We start from the raw sequence: 19,950 nt of genomic DNA, 5'->3' as shown, positions 1-19,950 counted from the left end.
GCATCACAGAATATACTGTACAGTGACTGTATATTTTGTGGGCGAAACAGGAAAAAAATGTATCCAGGTTCCCTCACATAAGGTAGCACTTTTCACTTCAAACTATCTTTATTGATTGATAAACCTCTGCTAACAGTTGCTCTGTTAATCACAGACACTGCACCTCTGTACCTTTCTCATCCCTCCACCCCCAGTTCCTGCTGCCCACAACCGGGAGACCACGCGCGTGCGCACCACGCCACTGCCCCACTTCCGGCGAGGGCTGTCACCTGGGGCACGGCGCCAGGCGACGCCTCACTTCCGGTGAGGGCTGTCACCTGGGGCACGGCGCCAGGCGATGCCTCACTTCCGGTGAGGGCTGTCACCTGGGGCACGGCGCCAGGCGACGCCTCACTTCCGGTGAGGGCTGTCACCTGGGGCACGGCGCGAGGCGATGCCCCACTTCCGGTGAGGGCTGTGCGCGGTGGTTCGGTGGCTGTCGTGATGGCGGAGGAGGGGGAGGGGGAGGCTGCGAGCTGCCCGTCCGTGGTGGAGCGGTACTTCACCCGCTGGTACAAGACAGGTGGGCGGCGCTGAGCCACACTCACCGTGAGGAGCTTCACGTCAGTTTGTAGGGTTAACAGTAAGAGTCGGTGCCTGAGCTGAGCTGAGCTGAGCTGCTGTACAGGGCCTCTGTCTGTCACTGCTGCAGGACCTGAGCGGCTGACTCGCCATCATCAGTCCAGGCCGCCGGGATGGTCCAGTCATGGGGACCATGTTGGGATACAGGAAAAACATCAGCAAATCTTCCACTGCGGCAGATGTAACTCCTCTGGAAAGCCCCCTGCTGACCCTCTGTCCGGCCAGGCCCAGCCTCCCATCACACACACCGCACACTCTCCTCTCCTGTGCCGGGACCTGTGAGCCCCACCAGCCCTCACCCTCACTGAGCTCCGGCCGCTCCCCGGCCGCCAGCGGATTGAATTCAATATTCTTCTTCTCACATCCAAATCCCTCCGTAGTTTCATCCCATTGTAGCTCTGTGACCCGGCCGCTCCCTTCGCTAAGCGAACCAACCATCTCACCATCGTAGATGAACTGCTCACTATTCTGCCCCCACTCTCTGGCACTCCATCCGAAAGTCCCCATGGCTCCCTCCCTCCCTCCCTCCCTCCCTCCTTGCCTGTCTAAAACACCCCAAATTTACTGACGCAGTCTGCCTTTGCTCACCCGAGTGGTTTATTTCCACCTATTTACCACTATCTTTAAACAACACCAAAATTACATTTGTATAGCGCCTTTCACATCGGGAGGACGTCCCAGGGCGCTGGACAGACAGCGTTACAGACCCGAGCTCGGGATCGGGGAGGGTGGAGGGCAGGATGGGAAGCAGGGAGATCGAAAGGCACAGTCAAAGAGGAGGGTCTTGAGATGGGTCTTGAAGGAGACAAAGGAGGGCCGAGGCGGAGGGACTGGGATGGAGTTCCAGAGGGTGGGGGTGGAGTGGCAGAAGACCTGCCCACCAATAGTGGGGTGAGCGAGGCGGGGAACATGAAGCAGCCCGGAGCCCGCTGAGCGGAGGGAGCGAACAGGATGGTAGGGAGTTAAGAGGTCGCAGAGGTAGGGGGGAGCAAGACCACGGAGGGCTTTGAAGCCTGTTCCACTTCCTGAGTCTGAGCTTAGGTTTCAACAAATAGATTTCTGAGGGAGGCAGTGGGAATGCAGCCTGCATTTTTTTAATTCTTTTATACAAGCAGCTTGTATTTGTAGAGGACCTTTCACATAAATGTAGCTGACCGTACTGCTTGTCAGCCTTCCCAACTCATCCCGCTACAATCTGCAGATCATCCAGAACTTTGCAGCTTGTGTCCTCCCTCACACCAGGCTCTGTGACCCTATCCACGCCAAGCTCCCCATCCCCCAAATGATAGAGTTCAAAATCCTCATCCTCGCCTTTAAAGCTCTCAAAGGTCTTGCTCCTCCTTACCTATGACCTGCTAACCCCCAACCGACCTGTCTGTTCTCTTCACTCAGCAGGATCCAGCCTGCTCTACTTCCCCCGCTCAGCCCACCCTACCATTGGCAGAGGGCCTTTAGCATCTCTGCCCCCTCCCTTTGGAACTCCAACCCATAGTCCCTTCGCCTCGCTCCCTCCCTTGCCTCCAAGGTCCATCTCAAGACTTCTCTTCGATCGCGCCTTCAGGTCACCCTCCTACCCTTCCTGCCCTCCACTCCTGATATCAACCCGCAACTCGGGTCCAAATCTCTAACTGTCCAGCGCCTTTGGCCGTCCTCCCGACGTGAAAGGCACTGTACAAATGTAATTTGTTTGTTTGCACTATATTGTTTTCCAGATGTTAAAGGAAAACCTTGTGAAGATCACTGTGTCTTACAACATTCTAACAGGTAGGTGTCACACTACTACTTTGTAATCTTTGTAATTGATTTTTGCACATTGCAATTGGCATTGAAAGTGTTGCCTGGTAGAATCATAGAAATTAAAACAAGCTCATTGCTATATGTCATAGGTTGTGTGTCATCACACTGGCAGAATCTCATCCTCTCTTACAAAGTGGGAGAAAAATTCAAAGTATAAACTACCAAATCAGTGCCAACTGCAGCCGACTTCAGAACAAGGTCACTGGGAAATCAAAACGGGTAAGATATTAAAAGTCTTCAATTTTATTCTAATCCATCCCATTTCCTCCCCAAACCACCACCATGCTTTATTTGCCGATAAAGAGAGGCAGGCAAGCGTTACTAAGATCTCCTTTTCTCTTTCAATCTATCAGATGACATCTTGGGGAGATCAGTAGTGCGTGTCTGGAAGAGAATCATAGCAGCACAGTAATGAACCAAACAGCAGAAATGCACTGCCATCTGGGCATTGCTGTATATTCAGCCAGCAGAGGGCTTCACTGAGTTGTCTGACTATGAATCTGCTCCCAGCTGGTCTGAAATACTGGTTCCCATTGCAGTGTGTAGAGCTGCTCGGGAACATATCAATCGTCCTTTTGTTATCAAGGAGCTATGGAGGGCAGGTCCCTTGGACACTGGACAATTTACTAACATGGAGTTTCCTAATTGTATGTTTTTACAAAGACTGATAGGAAGATAAGTTTGAATTAATTTTATTTTGATTTTTAAATGAAATTTATATATTTTTCAAATCATTGTATTTAAAAGAATTTTAATGAGTTATTCAGCATTCTTTGAAATGTAAAGATCTTCACACAATTAGCTTATACAATACTAAGAACAACTCATGCAGATCATTAAGATTACTAAACAGAATATCACCTACATTAAGTTTGATTTATATGGTTTCTTCAACATTACCAATCTGCAACTGGGCTACCCTCGCTTATGAGTCCCCACATGAGGGCTTTGAACTCATGGTCTATACTGATAACCCAATGAAGGGTACTCCATCCTTCAGATGACACATTAAGTTGAGGTTCCATTTGCTTGTTCAGGTGGGCATTAATTTCCCAAATAAAATTGGTCATTTACTTCATGGAACTGCTGCGTGTAAATTGGCTACCACGTTTGCCTACAAATATACCATCACTACAAGTTACAGTTAATCGCTTTGAGATGTCTCAACTGCATGATAAAGTGCTGTATCAAATGCAAAGATGATTATTATATTATGATTAATCTTTTTCAGGGTGGACAGTTTCTCACTGAGCTTGCCCCATTGTGCAGGATAAAATGTACAGATGGTGAAGAGTATACAATATACAGGCAAGACTTTTACTCTGAAGATGTGTGTTTACTAATGTTTACTAAAACTCACTGAATAACTACAGCTATTGAAAATTGCTGTGTAGAAAGTCTTCGTAAATGTAACACTAATTGGAATGTCCAATTAATTAACAAGTGAATGGCAACTTGTGTAAGGGTTGGAGGAGTGGAGTAAATAAAGAAGTTTACATAAGGACATCAGTTTTATTTTAAATGCAACAGTGGAAACAAGTCCCAGATGCTAGTCAATTTCTCCGTCAATTCTGGATACAATAACAATGATTTTTAGTATTGTGGCACCATATAAACTGGTGATGAAGACCATCTTTTGGGGGGCAATTTACAGTACATTTTATATTTAGATCAGGTCCGAGCTAGGTTTATTTCACCATCTGGTGCCGTTCTCCCTGGGAAAGTTAGACTTATGTCATTGCACATGTGGATCATGGCTTTGTACTCCTGGTTAGCATGATGTTGTATTTTCTAAGAATAGCCAGAGTTTGCTGTTAAATGCTAATGAGTGCAAATCAGCAGTGTTCAGTGTCTCCCAAATCTTGCTTTGGTCTCTGCTCAATGTCATCCCCTGACATGGCTAAAAATGTCCCTTAATGATACTATTCTGTTGTTACATTTTAATTAGACCTCTGCTTGATTTGTATGCTCCGGAGTCAAAACTTTTGTCTTCATTGTTGTAAAAAGTAATTCACTGTGGAAATGGGCAATCTACTGCCATTTGATACTCATTCTTCCAATCAAATTATATGCCATATGTTAAGTTGCAAATGTTAGTGCCTCAGTTTACAATTAAAGTTCATGTCTGAGTGCATAGAGGATTGATGCTAAAAAACAGTTCCAGAGTCTGCGCTATTACAGTGATTTCAGGAAGAGGTTTGTTATTTGTTAGCACTTCTCAAAGACCAGGGATTCTATTGATATACCAATCGTCCTCTTATTACAGTTGTATCAGAGGACGGTTGTTGGAAGTAAATGAAAACATACTCCAGGAGCCCAGCCTTCTACAAGAAAAGGTAAATTACACAGCTCATATTATTATTGATTGTATTTATTTTTATTTCACTTTGTTTAAAATCTATTTTTCATCCAGCCCTCCACAGAAGGATACATTGCTGTTGTATTACCCAAATTCGAAGAAAGCAAAAGTATTACCCAAGCACTGATCACCCGGGAACAGTATCAAGAAATTACTGTAAAAAGAACCAGAACGGCAGAACAATCCTGAAACCATTCACTGCTGGATACTGCTTCTCGCCAAACAAAAGATCTGAAGTAATTGGTAAAACTGTCTATTTTAAAGAGCAGTATGCTTCATATTAACTTTGTTATGTAATTAGTCAGAATCAATGCCAAGTCCTGGAGCTCAGTACTTAGAGCACTCGGCTCGCTTGCGAAAGACCTGGGTTCGATTCCCGCCAGGGCGAAACCTTGGGCAAGTTTCCTTACTCCACACGCCTGATAATAATCCCTCAAGAAGAAAAAAAACAATAATAAAAAATTGGTCACTTCAATCTATGACTGTTTGTGGGACACTGCTGTGCATATTTGGCTGCCATGTTTCGCCCACAAATATACAGTCAATTCACTTTACATTATATTCTATGAAGCGCTTTGGGATGTCTAGAAGACGTGAAAAGCGTTATATCAAATGCAAGGATTATTATTATTAAGTCTGAGCTGAAGTCAAAGTTTATCAGTTTATGACTTACAGTATTTTCTGAATGAGATTCAGAGAGAGAATAGGTAATAAGGTGCAAATAAAAGTATATCCGCAGTCTCCTTTGGATACTTTAAAATATACTGTCTGGGGGAGGGGAAAATGAACAAGCACATTTTTGATTTTGTTGATGTACAAAGTTCACTGAGAGATGACTAGCCTCCAGGGTTGGGGGGAGGAATAAAGAGGTATGCGCAGTCTTTGAGCTGAACTGACTCCAAGGACGCATTGGTGACAGAATTTTAGAATTGAATCAACCCTTTGTGGCAGGCACAGAGATACGGTTCCTGAGGCAGGCGGGTCCACAGTATTCCAGGGCACTGCCGATGACAGCACACCCAGCCTGACTTATTGGCAGGACTTGGAGGGTCAGACCAGTCACTTGGGGCAGGGATTCTTTCCACTTGGCTCCTGTTAAGCCCCCTTCACCTCCCCAAAAAAGCCCTAAGGGATAGGATAGTCCAAGTTGGTTAAGTAGCAGAAGGTTGCCAGGCAGTGCTTTCAATGGCAAGCTGTGAGGTTTTAGCTCATTAAACTCCAGCAAGACCCCAACACTCACTCTGGAAGCCTTAAGCCATGGTTCTTGCCAACCTGCGCCTAATACTCTTGGAATAAGCAAGGTGTTGCCTCTAAGGACAGAATAGGCATTCTATGTTGGCCATTGGGATATTTGTTTGTAGGTGGCGTATATATGTAGAACTCTATTTTAGTTACCTCACTATCGGCATCTTCAGCTACACAACAACAACAACAAAATTACATTTATAGATCATACCCTGAACCTCTGGAACTCTGTCTCAATCTCTCCACCTTGCCCCCTTTTTATCGGTCTTCAGATTGCACCAGAGGCTTTCCTCTTCAACTTCTATAGTGACCTCCCCTTTCTACCTCTCAGCATCAAACTACATCACTGTTTGGCACTCAGAGACCCTACCCTGCACGAAGGGTGCATTATAAATGCAAGTTCTCTTAACACTGACCAAAAAATATTGAGATGATGGGTTGTGAGCTTATGGCTGCCTTTCCCAACTTCATTTTGCCTGGGGAACAACTTGCATTTATATAGCGCCCTTCACTTGGGGTAGCATCTCAGAGCACTTGAATTTACATCCGACAGCAAGTGCAAAACATTTCAATTGAAAATAGATTTTTCAAAAATATTTTTGAACATATTTGGCAGTTTTTTTAAGTCTCAAGCAGTAATAATAATAATCCTTGCATTTGATATAGCTCCTTATCACGTCGTTGAGACGTTTCAATGCACCTCACAGAATATACTGTAAAGTATAGTGACTGTATTTTGTGGGCTAAGTGGTCCTGCTATTGCGATTAAAGCATATACTGTTCTTTTGAAGAATTTGAATGTGCGCCGTGGAAGACTTATTCAATGCAGGGCATGTGTATCTAAGTTCAGGTTTGAGAGCAGTGTAAATTTATTAAGGTAAAGCTCACATAAGTCTGATCTGTATAAATCGTATTATCACTTAAGTCATAGATCTGCCCAAGTCCCATTCAAGAGTTCATATTCTATGTAAGTTTGACATAACTCATACTTCGCATAAGTCATATTAAATGTATAGTCCCAATTGATATGACTTATGTGAGATTTACTGTATATACAGTAGAAAGCAATGTTGTTTATCAACAGTTTACATAAAAACACTGAGTAATTTAGTGAATGGAAAAACCTGTTATGCAACATGAGGTCTGATGATTGTGTAGTCTTAATGAAATTATACTTTTATTTTGTGCCTTACTAAAAGGTAATTCTACTTGGCCTTAAATTTCAGTAGAATCGTGGACCTCGGTAAACATGCAAAATGTCACATACCTCATCTTTTGATGAGGTTGTTAAATATGTACTGTATTTATAAATGCATTATTCTGACCAACAGCCTTTATTTAAAACAATTGGTTAAAAATAAAGTTCTTTATGTGGGAATGAGTCAAGTTATGAATAGCCAGACAGCCAATCGTGAGAATTTTGTAAACCAGTTTTGCTGAGGAACAAGTCAATCACTCCAGTTCCTGAATAATATACTGTACCGTTGCCAATATATAATGCCAAACATTGAATATTTAAACCGGGCATAGTCAAAATAGCATCAGAGAGAAAAAGTATCAGACTATTGGTAAATGGATCATTTGAGAGAAATGTATTTTGGAGAACATGTATATCTTTAAAGTTCCCAGCTTGACTGAACATGCCCTTTGTGAAGTTCATTAAACACCAGAAAAATGTTAAAGATTAATGAATTAGAATTTTATTTTAAAAAATATAACTTTACAAGTTAATTATCAGAGAAATATAAAAAACACTGCTTTTACAGGTAATACAAATACAGTAGAAGTTTTCTATACTAAATTTCCAGTAGTTCGTTCATGCATCAACATTCCAACCCCACTTCACGACAGAATCAAGTTACCTGAACATGGTGATGTTACATAAAGTGTTTATGGGGGGAAAAAAGAAGGGTGTGGAAGGGAAACTCTCCTTGCTATAAATCTCCTGTGACCTACATCTTACAGAAACAAAAGCGGTTTCAAATTAAATTGCGTGTGTTCTGATGCCAATTTAGACTTTCAGGATGAAAGCCCAAACCATCCAAGATTCTGAAAACTCTGAGGAGATACAAGTGCAATGTCATAATATCCGATACATTGGTATAATTTTTGATCTGCAGAAGATTTACTGTGAGAAATGTATACACAATAATGGGAGGAGGAGAAATAGATACAGGGGAGATAAGGCCAAGCGTATGCTTGATTTGGATGCACCCGAGTCAGCAAAGAACCTGCAGAGAAAATCATTGGTTCAATTAACTTAAAACAGCAGTAGTTCACCTCCTTATCCTGTAATATCCAGTTTGTTCTTAAAAAAATTATGACATAGCAGCATCAGAGGACTAATCGCATAAGCAAATCTTTTGCAAAGGTCCAGACAAACCACAAGCAGCTAATCGGGGGAATCCAGCGTCAATACACTGCAGGGAGATAACTAACCAAAGGAACAGTTCTGCTCATATTATTTTAAATACTACAGAGCTAGAAAAATACTGTTTAAAAGTAGAAGCTCTGAAGGAGCCAGGTGTCCAAGCAGAGAGTCTGTTGGAGAAGAGTAACGCTGGTGTTCCTTTCATACTGGGAAGTACAAATGTAAATGGATGTTGGTTACTGGGAACTGACAAACTGCAGATGGAGCTGCACAGCATTTACAGGACATGTGACAAAGCTATTTTAAAGTTATGACTACACTCCAGAGCTGCCCATCATTTACTCTCCAAAAACGTTAAGTTTGCCATGTGCCTTTCCAGAGATTTCACTCCAAATGTATCCCCGTTCTTTCCCTCCGAGCTCTCGCCATTGGTAACTGTCTGCAACTGGTTTCTTCTCCAGCCGTGGGGAGAACTCATGAAAGTTCTGTCCATTTTATACTGTAATACACACAAAACAATTTAACCAAGGAGCAGGATTAACATTTTGATCCCCAAAACATGGTTCACATACTGAAACTAAATGTAGCTTGAATTGCAATAGTCATTAAATGAGGTTTAGATTCCATAATATTTTATACACGACTTTAAAACAATTTGAATACTCAAAAGGGTTAAACTGAGTTTTCAAAGATACAGTAAATCGACTCTGTCGATTATATTTTAATAATAATCCTTTCATTTGATATAGCGCCTTATTACGTCTTCGAGACGTCTCAAAGCACTTCACAGAATATAATGTGAAGTGAATTGACTGTATATTTTGTGGGCGAAACATACTATTGTACTAATGTACTATTCCACAGAAGGGTGGGAAGTGAATTCCTGGTTTTCATGTATGGTAAGAGTAAAACTCAATTTCTAACAGCATTTCTGTGGTACACAAGTGAGTTCAGAATTGTTTTATTTGCTGCTAAAAGTGTTCTTGATTTAACTTATGGCGTTCTGCATTATTTCAGTTGCATTATTTACTAGCTGCTAAATTCAAACACTATCTTGCTAAACTGCAGTTCAGGATTCATCAGTAATACAAAACAATCTTACCTTTTTTAACAGATTGTAACATAGAGAAAGCATCTTCATTAATACAGTCATTACATTCTTAGTTTCCTGAATGGAAGTGTCGACCTAGAAACACACAATAGTGCCTTTTATTTCAATAACAAATTAAAGTACTGCTGTACTGTATTCAGCAATTAATGTAGATTTTCTTTAAGAAATGACAATTAAGCACAGATCTCTCCTGGCAGCCACCACTGCTACATAGATTCCTATTAAAATTTTTACTAACCAAAAAATAAATGAGGAATGTTTCTTTATACAAAATGATGGGAGGTTTGGATAAACAAAACCCTTATGGCCCATCCTTCCTGAATGCCAACCCCACTGTTTTCCCATTATATTTTTTTTAATGTCAGAAGTTCTGTTCTCCAGATATGATCAATCACGAGCTTCAGCATGAGTTTAAACTCAACTAATTTGAGAATGTACTTTTTTTACTGCCTCACACTGTTTTGATATGATGAGTGATGATTCAACTGACACTCAGATCTTCATCAATGGCATAAATCCCTATTATTAAATCCATTGTGCAAGTCCCTATTAGTACTATGCAGTACCTTATCTTTTTTAAGCTTCATTGTTAATGAACAGCTCAGGTGCATATCCTCTTTGTAAGACCACTGCCATCTCATCATTTTTGATTGCAACATTTTCCCCAATTTCCCCACAGTCACAATGTTAGTCACAGACCCGTGTTAGCAATGGCAGGTTTCTAGGTGATTCTGATGTGCACAGGAAGTGATAGGAGTGCAACTTTATGGCCTGGAAGGTGATCAGTTTTTCAGCACACAGGAGATGATGAACAAGTGACTGGCAATCATAGCACTGTTATTACAGATGATTTGGACCCCAACTACGGAATAGTGATGTGGCTCTACTGTACATGTACTGAGTCTTCAAATTCGATCATTTATGTACACTAACTTCCTTTATCTTTCACCAATTACTAATTCACATCTTACTCTGGATACTCAGTGATCCTGTTTCAATATGTAATCAACGCTGTTAACAGAACCACAAAACATTCATATCACACAAAAGAATCCGTTTAGCCCATAATTTTGTTCCAGTGTTAACAACCCCCAATGGAGTTATCTTCTCAAAAAACATTCCCTGCTTATTTGTGATAATTTTAAGATGGATTTGTTGTGTAAATTATAGTGAATTTGAGACTGAAATTTGCAGCTTGCGAATCTGAAGTAAAGGCCTGCTACCAAAATTGGTGTTTTGCTTGATGTCTTCTCTCTGACTTTTTTCACTTGGAAGACAAGAATCTGTTGTGCATTTTGCAAGTCAGACATCACAAACCAGGAGTCGCAAATGATACAGTTCCGATTGGCAAATATTACAAATTAGGTCTCATTATTGACAATTAAACTGTGAACAATAAATCTGAACTGAACCACTATAACATGTTTACAGATCAGTTCTAGAATACGTGGGTCTCTACATAATGAGGAAATAACTGACCTTGGTAAAGATAGCAGCTTTGCCATGCACAGGAGTCCTACTGGTCATCTGCTGCTGGTGACATAAGGCAGGGAGTTTATCAGCCTCCAGCAGGAGATTTGTCTTCTCTTCCTCCTGCAGCTGAAAAAAGAAAAACATCAAATCAGTTTTAAGTCACAGTCAAAATAATGTCAAGTAATTATTGTTTGCAATCTAATATTCTGTTATTGAGAACTAAATGGAACAGCACATTTTCCAGTAAACTACATTCAGTGTATCTAATTCATTCAGATCAGATCTTCCAGTTAATAAATACAAATTGCATGGCTAATAAAATAAAGACTGAGAATATTTGTCTGTGATAATTTTGTTATTCTGCAAATGGCAGTAATTTTGTGTGCAACATGGTCTGAATAACTAAACCACAGTGTGTGTACGCACTGCTTCACCAGACACTCCCACAGTAGACAGTTCAATAAAATATCCATGAAAATTGATTTAAAAGTAATGGATTATAATGATTTTGAGCAAGTCCTAACTTAATGTTCACACTCCACCTATTGTTATTTGTTTCACACATAAATAAGATTCTGAATCAAATTTCTCAAGAACCAAAACCAAAAGGTTTTTGGATAGGCTAAACTGGTAAATATCGAATTTAATTTGTGGCTTTGAAACTGTAGTGCAAGAGATCCACAAACATGATTTTCTGAAATATATTAATGCTGGCCTGAAGTTGTATAAAATACTAAATCAGTTGCATCTGATATAACACTATTATGTTGTCAGAATGGCAGGGCGCTTCACAGAATTTACTGTAAAGTGTAGTAACTATTTTGGAGATGAACGTGGCAGCCAATTTGCAAACAGCAATGTCCCCAAAAGAGCTATGAAGTGAATGAACAATTTAAAATTTAAATTTTAAAATTTAAATTGTTGGTTATGACACCAGGAAAAATTCCCTTCTCTTTTCAAATAGTGATACAGGACCTTTAACATCCACCTGAATAGGCAGATGGGATCTCAGTTTGCACCAAACATGCACCTCCAACAATGCAACACCCCCCAGGAGTGTTGGCCAAGTTTATTCGCTCAAAATCCCAACCTGGGGCTTGCACCCACAAACTTTGATTCAGAGGCAAGACTGCTACCAACTGAGCCAAGCTGACATCAGTCTTTTAATAAACCTTTTGCATTTGGAGAATGTCTCAAAAGTGCTTCACAGGATTTACTGTCAAGTGTAGTGATTGTATTTTGTAGGCAAACATGGCAGCCTATTTGTGTACAGCATTGTTCCACAAACAACCATAAAGCGAGTCGTCAATTTATTTATTTGGGAGATCATTGGCCACAACCCCGGAGAACCTCCCTTCTCTAAACCTTTCCCCAGTAATCAGCATGGCAGTCCAGGTCTTGGAAGACTCTTTATTTATCAGATGCATGTTGAGGAGAGATTAGCAGCCTACCTGATTTGAAAACGCATGCACAGTTGAAAAGAACCTAAGACCTTCTTCAGCAAAGATCTGCAATTAAAAAAACAGTTTTGAAAACAAAGCACATGTATTGTTATAAATCAGACCTCTATTAATATTGCCTCTTCATTTTTTGCAAGGATTGTATATATTGAAGTATTAGAAGAACTAACAAAGTAGCTTAACAAAATTGCTTGTAATTCTACCAAACTTGTGCCTGATCTTAAAACCATTGTCTTAAAATATGAGATTGTGCAGATTTTGGAAAATTCATGAACTCAAACATAATTGATGCCAGTTTTCAAAGAGGGGGCAAGACAGAGGGACTGAGGCAGGGAGTTCCATAGGACAAGGGATATGAAGAAGCCAGCTGAGCGAAGGTGGTGGGTATTGAAATGCCGTGTGAGCAGAGTTATATAAAACATCGAACATATAAAAAAATTAGATTCAATCATTTCAGACAGACATTAAAAAATATGAATGTAAATTTAAACAAAAACACAAGGAAAGTTGTGATGGGACATAAGTTTTTTAACATAGATGGTATCACTCAGTGGATAGCAGGTACCAGAAACTCCATGTGAGCTGCATGGCTACTCTATTGAGCCTAGGGTTCAGTCGCTGCACAGTAAAGTGGAGAAAGGCTAGCTCTTGCTACCACATTGGCAATGCTTAGTTCTCCAGCATGGTTACAACTCATCCCCAATGAGAAATAAAGAAGAAAGATACTGAAGGAGAGTCTCAAGTTAGCCCCCTGCTCCACACTGGATTATTCAGGAAGGATAATATATATTTAAATTTCCTTAATAACAAAATTTTGTTTTAGCAAACAAAAAAGTCCATAAGCCTGTTGCCTCCATAAGTCTCTTGCCCTCTGATACCTACTGTCCTCTGGTTGGCCTCTAATGGCCTTCCCTGATAATATATTCCCGGAGTAAAAAAAGTGTACCTGACTTCCTTCCTTATTCCTAAATTCTTGTTAACAACAACAACTTGGATTTATATAGTGCCCTCCACACTGGACAGTGTCTCAGAGCGCTTCACAGTAACGGATCCCGGGGCCGAGTCAGGGGGAGGGGGAGGAAGGTGACCAAAGGTGCGGTCGAAAAGAAAGGTCTTCAGCTGAGATCTGAAAATAGGAATAGAGGGGATGAGGCGAAGGGAGTGAGGAAGGGAGTTCCAGAGCCTCGGGGCATAGTGGCTGAAGGCACGGCCGCTGACTGTGGAGCGGAGGACTCGGGGGATGAGGAGGAGGCCAGGCCCGGTGGAGCGAAGGCAACGGGCACTGTTGTGAGGAGAGAGGAGGTCAGAGTGGTAGGGGGTGCAGGCGGGTGGAGGGATTTGAAGACAAGGGTAAGGATCTTGAAGTCGATCCTCTCTGGGACAGGCAGCCAGTGCAGTCTGGCAAGGACTGGCGTGATCGGGGAGCGGAGTTTGGTGTGGGTGAGAATGCAGACGGCAGAGTTTTGTATGACCTGGATTTTATGAATGGTAATGGAGGGGAGACCGGCGAGGAGGGCATTTGAATAGTCCAGCCAAGAGGTGACAAAAGCATGGACCAGGGTTTCAGAGCCTTTAACTTGTATCCCTTAGTATTCAGGTGTTTGTTGAAAATTAAATGCAGCAATTCCTATGTTGATTTGGAGCATGTAGAAAACGTAGGAATATGTAAAGAAAATGTAGAGAGGTGGGAACAGGCAACACAATTCTACCCCAATGTTTGAATTGAAGGAAAGATCTGGGTTAACCCAAATATACAGAACACCCACAACAATCTGTGCACTTACTTCTGCTTGGTGAAATAAATCTTGTGTTGTTTTCAAAAGGCCTTCTCCTCTGAATTAAACAAAGTTCTTAGGATTATTTTTTTNAAAAGGAAAAATTTTAATCATAAATATAACATATAATCACCATGAACAACAAACACCATTGCAATTCTACGAAAGTCAGAGCCTGAAAGTTCTCCTGTTCTTAGGCTTAGGCCGCTGTGTTAAAAAGTAAAGATTTGGCAGAATTTGGGGAAATAGTTTTAAATTCAATCTTAATTTAGAAGTAGACTCTCTGCAATATCAAACAAAACTGTGGTAAGTCAGCTTCCTAATCTAGACTGAATTTTGGATGATTTTCCAAATTTCTTAAGTTTTACAACAATGGTCTTAAGCCTCGGAAAGGACAAAATTCAGATCTACAATGTGCGGTAATAATAATAACCCTTGCATTTGGTGTAACAACAACAAATTATATTTGCATAGCGCCTTTCACGTCGGGAGGATGCCTCAAAGCACTGGAACAGTCAAGATGTGAACCCAACTGGGGGTTAGGATCAGTAGAGGTGGAGGACTGGGAGTGTGAGGGTAGAAGGATGACCAACAACACCATCAAATAGGAAGGTCTTGAAGGAGGCAAGGATATAGACCCCTTAATGCCAAGAACATTTCAAACATTCACAGTGTCTTTAAAGTGTAGTGACTATATATTTGCAGGTGAACATGAGGGCCAGTTTGGGCAGAGGCATATTGAGCTATGGAGTGAATTTTGCTGGAGAATTGTTGGCCAGGACACTGGAAGAAACTCCCTTCTCTTTTTGAATAGTGCCACGGGATGTTAAATGTCCACCTGAACAAGCAGACAACATCTCATCTGAAATCCAGCACCTTTGATAGTACAGCACTCCATCGGCACTTCATTGGTATCATCCTAGATTACGAGAATGAAAATCCCAACATACTCATACAGTGGAGTTACAAGCTCTCTGTTTGTCTCACTGGGACGTCAGATCCTCAGGTTATCCAAGAAGGCCTGAAGATAATCTCTGCCATTATTATTAATTACCATTATCATTAGTATGTCTGAAGACCATGGTCACATGCAGAAAAGAATGGGAAAAAATCCCACATTAAAACTTCTGTCCTTTTCTCCCCCCTCCCTACACACACACATAATAACATAATAATCCTTGGATTTGATATAGCGCCTTATCACGTCTTTGAGATGTCTCAAAGCACTTCACAGAGTATACTGTAAAGTGAACTGACTGTATATTTTGTGGGCGGAAAACGGCAGTCAATTGCGCACAGCAATGTCCCACAAACAGTCTTGGATTGAGTGACCAAACTTTTATTTTTTTTGAAGGAATTATTACTCCCAGAAAAGTGATCTGCCAATTGACTAACAACCGGGTTCTTACTTACTGCTAAGTAAACAGAAATGTGTGGAGTACGCAAACTTGCCCAACATTTCATCCTGCCCGGGAATCAAACCCTGGTCTCTCATTTATGAGGCAAGTGCTCTAACCGCTGAGCTACAGGACTCCGCATACACACACACAACCCTACACACGAGGTTCACAGCTCCACCATCTGCAATTCAAGGTTGCTGGGGAGCAGGATGGAGCAAAGCTGTCAATAAAGTCAAGAAACTAAGTCCAAATATTAAGGTGAGAAATAAGAGTAACAAAGGTTCTACTGTAATATGTATGTGTAGCCTTGATACATGTTCACACCATTTTAAGTAGAAGTGGTGCATTCTCACAAAAAGCATCAGGAACGTAAATTAAAAGCAATGGTTTTGGAAGGTTGATTGCAAACTCGCTCCTACCTGGTGAATAGGTACATGGAGTAGGCCATGCTCGACATGCTCTGGGCTTGCCGAAGAATCTCGCTGTCCTGGTCCTCCCATCTCTCCGTTTCTGCATCTACATCTGACGTGTGCAGACGCAGCTCCAGCCCTAACTTTGCCATTTTGGCCTGTTCCTGAAACACAGAAACGTTACGTGTCCAAATGCTGACAATCGCACTGGAGGATTAGCCAACTAGCTGAGGACCAGAGTAAACCTTGGTTTAGCAATGCTATGCCTGCTTCTTTCAGGCAACAAAAGAATTACTGCTTTACTTTTAAGCAATGATAACCAAATAGAAATGTCTTACCTCGGCATCTAGTTTGACTGCTTTAACCATCTTCAGATTTGAATTGTGTTTCTGATGCAAACAGATAAAGATATGAGAGAACAGTACGGTCTTGTATTTTCACTTATACCAACAGCTTAATTATACTCTAGGACCCCATTATAATGTGAGGGATAGACCTTGACATTGACAAAAAACTTCCAAATTCACATCTATAGCACCATCGGTGCACATTAGATTGTTATCACACTTAAACATGTATGCAATACCGCCTTTTAAAGTGAGATAACATGAGAAGTGCAATGATACGTTGCGAAGTGCAATGATGTGATTTTGAGCACGACCTGGTCTAATGCAGAACGGTGGTTTTCTGCTCAAAGTCGCATATCGATGATGACATGATCAGAAGTGCTGCCCGGCGATCACACCCTGTTATAAGGCTGGTTGGAATTTGGAGCCCCAAAGGGTGAGATTGTTTGGAATTGTTTTATAAATAAAAACAAATGGAATAATACTCACCCCTGGTCTAGGTAGCGAAAGGTACACACGCTTCTCTCCTAGGGAAACAGATGAAAATAAACCATTGTTAAATGCAACAAGGTGAAACACAAAGGAACTATTTCAGAAACAGATTATGGATTGTGGATAAGAGAAACATCCTCTTTTGATTATATTAATCAATGCTGCACAACTTACAGTCTAGAAACAGGCCACTCAGCTCTTCTATGCTATTGCTGCTGTTTCTCCAAGTCACCTTTTATTGTTTATTCGACTTTCCATCTCTTTCTCCATATTCGTTAATACTTCTTGAAATATGTGGTAATGCGCTATCTCATTTGAGTTTTCAAAGATGAAAACATATTATAATAATAACCCTTGCATTTCAAATAGCATCTATCATGTTGTCAAACCATCTCAAAGTTCTTCACAGGATTTTACTATGTATTGATATGTGAATATGACAGCAAATATTTACACAGCAGTGTCCCACAAACTGCCATGAAGAGAATGACCAATTTTATCTGGGGATTGTTGGCCATGACTCCAGGAGCAATTCCATTCTCTTTTTGGATCTTCAACAGCCACCTGAACAGGCAAATGGGACCATAATATCAGTGAGAGACAGCTCAGATCTGAAACTGCTTTAGAAACAAGGTATCTCCCAACAAGAGGTCTCTCGCTTCCAAAATCAATCCTCCAGTTGGTTTGGAGTACATTCAGATCAGTGTGTGGCTGTCTCTTACTATGTTACTACGTTACTATGATTTGTTTGTGGCAGTCACATATGATTCCCCATTTCCCAGAGTCCTGGTTTCAGATGAGCTGTATCATCATTACTTGGACATTCGCTTGCCCGATAAGTCAAGTTGGTATAACGCAGAACTCAGACATTCATTCCTGTTGTGTCTCCAGTTTGATCCCAAAGAGAGTGCATTATGCAAATGTCAAGCAAGGACAAGATTGGGCACAGCTATGTTGATCCTCTCTGTTGATAGACCACTAACATTCACTAAACTGCAGGTTGGGCTAATAACCCGTGGACTAACCATGTTCAAAGGCACACAAATGTCAGAATGACATGCAATTACTTTTATTGTTGGTAAAATACATAATCACGGGACATAGATGTGTATGAACAAGTTTAGCCGATAAGCTTCAGCTCAACTCACATTGGTCCAAGCCGCACATGAGCAGAACAGCCACTAGAGGGTGTCTGGTGCCAAGGAACTACATACAAAGCTCTTCAGAGGAGAAATTGAAGGGGAAAAAATCAGGTGAATTTCTTCCCTCTACCACCCAAAAAAGTCACATAAGTTCCAGCCAAGTTCTCCCGTCTCCCATTGCACCCAAATAGCTCCACGAATACTCCACCACGTTCTGATAAGGTGGAGTCAGCTTCATAGCAGGTTTGTCTCTTTGCCAAAGCACCTCGCGTGAGGACCTGGATTATTCAGTTGATGGTCAGTAAGTGGTTAGCAAGACATCGACCTCTAAAACACGAAGGTGACTGGGAGGTCGGACGTGGCCCTGAAGCTTTCTCCACAATGAAAGCAGATAGCCGTCAAATAAGGATGAGAAACTCCAAGGCTCAGGATGATAGCTGCTGGACGTCATTACCTGGAGTCCAGGTTCATAAACACAACCTCATACATTCATATGCTTGATATCCACCTTATTTGATAGGCATACAGTGAGTAAATAGCTGAAGCTCCGCACCTCCATACAGTGCAGCCACCTCTCAATAGGTAGAGTTGTGTGTCCAAGCTATGTTCAGGAGAATAGAAAAAAAACACTCTCCTATATTTTATACTGAGTTGTCCTGAGTTGTCACTATGCAGTTTGTGAAGAATTCCTGGTACCTGCTATCCAGTGAGGACTCAAATCTACACCTGTTAAATATCTAATGGTAAACTAGTGAATATCTTCCTTGGGGAGGTAGGTAGGGGTCTCAGTCTCTTCGAGGCTAAGTTGTCTCCACTCCTGGCAAAGGAATACTGGAATAAAATCAGTCTTTTGCAACAGTCCCAGTCGTCTTGTTCTGAGTCAGTTCTCTAAGGCACTGTTGATGACAGGCCAGTTAACCTGGCTCCTATTAACCCTAAAATCATGGCCCCAACAGTGTGGTGTTCCTAGCTGAACAATTACTGAGAAGTTGCCCAATTGGTGTCTGGAGACTCGTGCATGGTGATGGATTCCACGTGTGTCAGATCCCTGGCTGCCCAAAAAACAAAATCAAATGCACCAGAGCAAGGTCACATATTTTGATGGATTTCAGAGCAGTCACTGGTTAAAAGGTGTGCTCAACAGATGTTGCGTTTGTGGAAAATCAGAAAGGTTTTGGGTTGCTCCAGACCTATGAGAAGGTGTGGGTTTAGGTGGTCAATCAGTTTTTTTAGCACGGAAAGCTAAAAATGGCTGACTTCCAGGTCATTAGGTCGTTGTCAACATCACTTTCTGCTTTGCACACGCACAGCAATGCCGAAAGTGAAGTTGACCTAATGACCATTAAGTTGGCCGTTTTAGCCAAAAATCAGTGAACAGGCCACGGCGTTGCATGTGCAGTGAATGGGGTCCACAGTGCAACCACATTATAGGCAAATTTACACTCTAGTGAGGCTCATTGGAACAGGGTTGCATTGTGTACAAGTTGTTAACTAATAATAATCCTTGCATTTGCTGTGGCGACTTATCACATCTTCTAGATGTCTCAAAGCGCTTCACAGAATATAGTGCAAAGTGAATTGACTGTATATTTTGTGGGTGAAACGCAGCAGCCAATCGCACACAGCAGTGTCCCACAAACAGTTATGGATTGAAGTGACCAATTCTTTTTTGTTGAAGGAATTATTTCGCTTGGAAAAGCGATCCACCAATCAACTAACAACCGGTTTCCTAATTACTGCTAGGTAAACAGAAAATAGAGAAAGTAAACCCCGAACAATACTTCCAGATACGTCTAGAGCTTCAGAATTTTAGACACATCTCGGGGGTAAACCAAGAGTAATCAACAACTGGAACTGGCCATCAGGATTGAGGCCAGACGCTGAACTAATTTAAGAAACTGCTTAATGCTGTAGTGGGTAGACAGAAGGGTGCGTAATAATAATAAT

The 19,950-nt window shown here is 41.4% G+C and overlaps 2 protein-coding genes across 3 annotated transcripts in view; one reads left to right on the top strand and one right to left on the bottom strand.

The window, feature by feature from the left end:
• Positions 1–432: 432 nt before the first annotated feature.
• Positions 433–5,043, top strand: abitram (actin binding transcription modulator). Its single transcript, XM_007897568.2, has 6 exons — positions 433–562; positions 2,334–2,385; positions 2,508–2,637; positions 3,650–3,726; positions 4,685–4,754; positions 4,832–5,043. The coding sequence occupies exons 1-6, from the start codon at positions 484–486 to the stop codon at positions 4,964–4,966; spliced, it is 543 nt and encodes a 180-aa protein (XP_007895759.1). The 5' UTR covers positions 433–483; the 3' UTR covers positions 4,967–5,043.
• Positions 5,044–7,701: 2,658 nt separating this feature from the next.
• ctnnal1 (catenin (cadherin-associated protein), alpha-like 1) overlaps positions 7,702–19,950 on the bottom strand; it is a 155,183-nt gene continuing 142,934 nt past the window's right edge. For both annotated transcript variants that reach the window (XM_007897569.2, XM_007897570.2), the window contains exons 12-19: positions 16,859–16,896; positions 16,361–16,411; positions 16,032–16,186; positions 14,222–14,270; positions 12,429–12,485; positions 10,984–11,103; positions 9,496–9,579; positions 7,702–8,892 (exon numbers count right to left, since the gene is read on the bottom strand). In XM_007897569.2, the coding sequence (XP_007895760.1) occupies positions 8,728–8,892; positions 9,496–9,579; positions 10,984–11,103; positions 12,429–12,485; positions 14,222–14,270; positions 16,032–16,186; positions 16,361–16,411; positions 16,859–16,896 (719 nt within the window). In that variant the 3' untranslated portion in view covers positions 7,702–8,727. The remainder of the gene's footprint in view (positions 8,893–9,495; positions 9,580–10,983; positions 11,104–12,428; positions 12,486–14,221; positions 14,271–16,031; positions 16,187–16,360; positions 16,412–16,858; positions 16,897–19,950) is intronic.

This window comes from Callorhinchus milii, unplaced genomic scaffold (assembly GCF_018977255.1).
Source record: "Callorhinchus milii isolate IMCB2004 unplaced genomic scaffold, IMCB_Cmil_1.0 Scaffold2, whole genome shotgun sequence".
Classification (NCBI taxonomy): Eukaryota; Metazoa; Chordata; class Chondrichthyes; order Chimaeriformes; family Callorhinchidae; genus Callorhinchus; species Callorhinchus milii.
Note: the sequence above shows the minus strand (reverse complement) of the source record. Positions and strands in the feature narration are given on the sequence as shown.

Bases quoted from the DNA above. Each gene is read 5' to 3' on its own strand.
- abitram (XM_007897568.2), top strand. From the start codon at position 484: ATGGCGGAGGAGGGGGAGGGGGAGGCTGCGAGCTGCCCGTCCGTGGTG. The intron at 3,727-4,684 runs GCAAGACTTTTA...CTCTTATTACAG, and splicing joins GAAGAGTATACAATATACAG to TTGTATCAGAGGACGGTTGT. The intron at 4,755-4,831 runs GTAAATTACACA...TTTTTCATCCAG, and splicing joins CCAGCCTTCTACAAGAAAAG to CCCTCCACAGAAGGATACAT.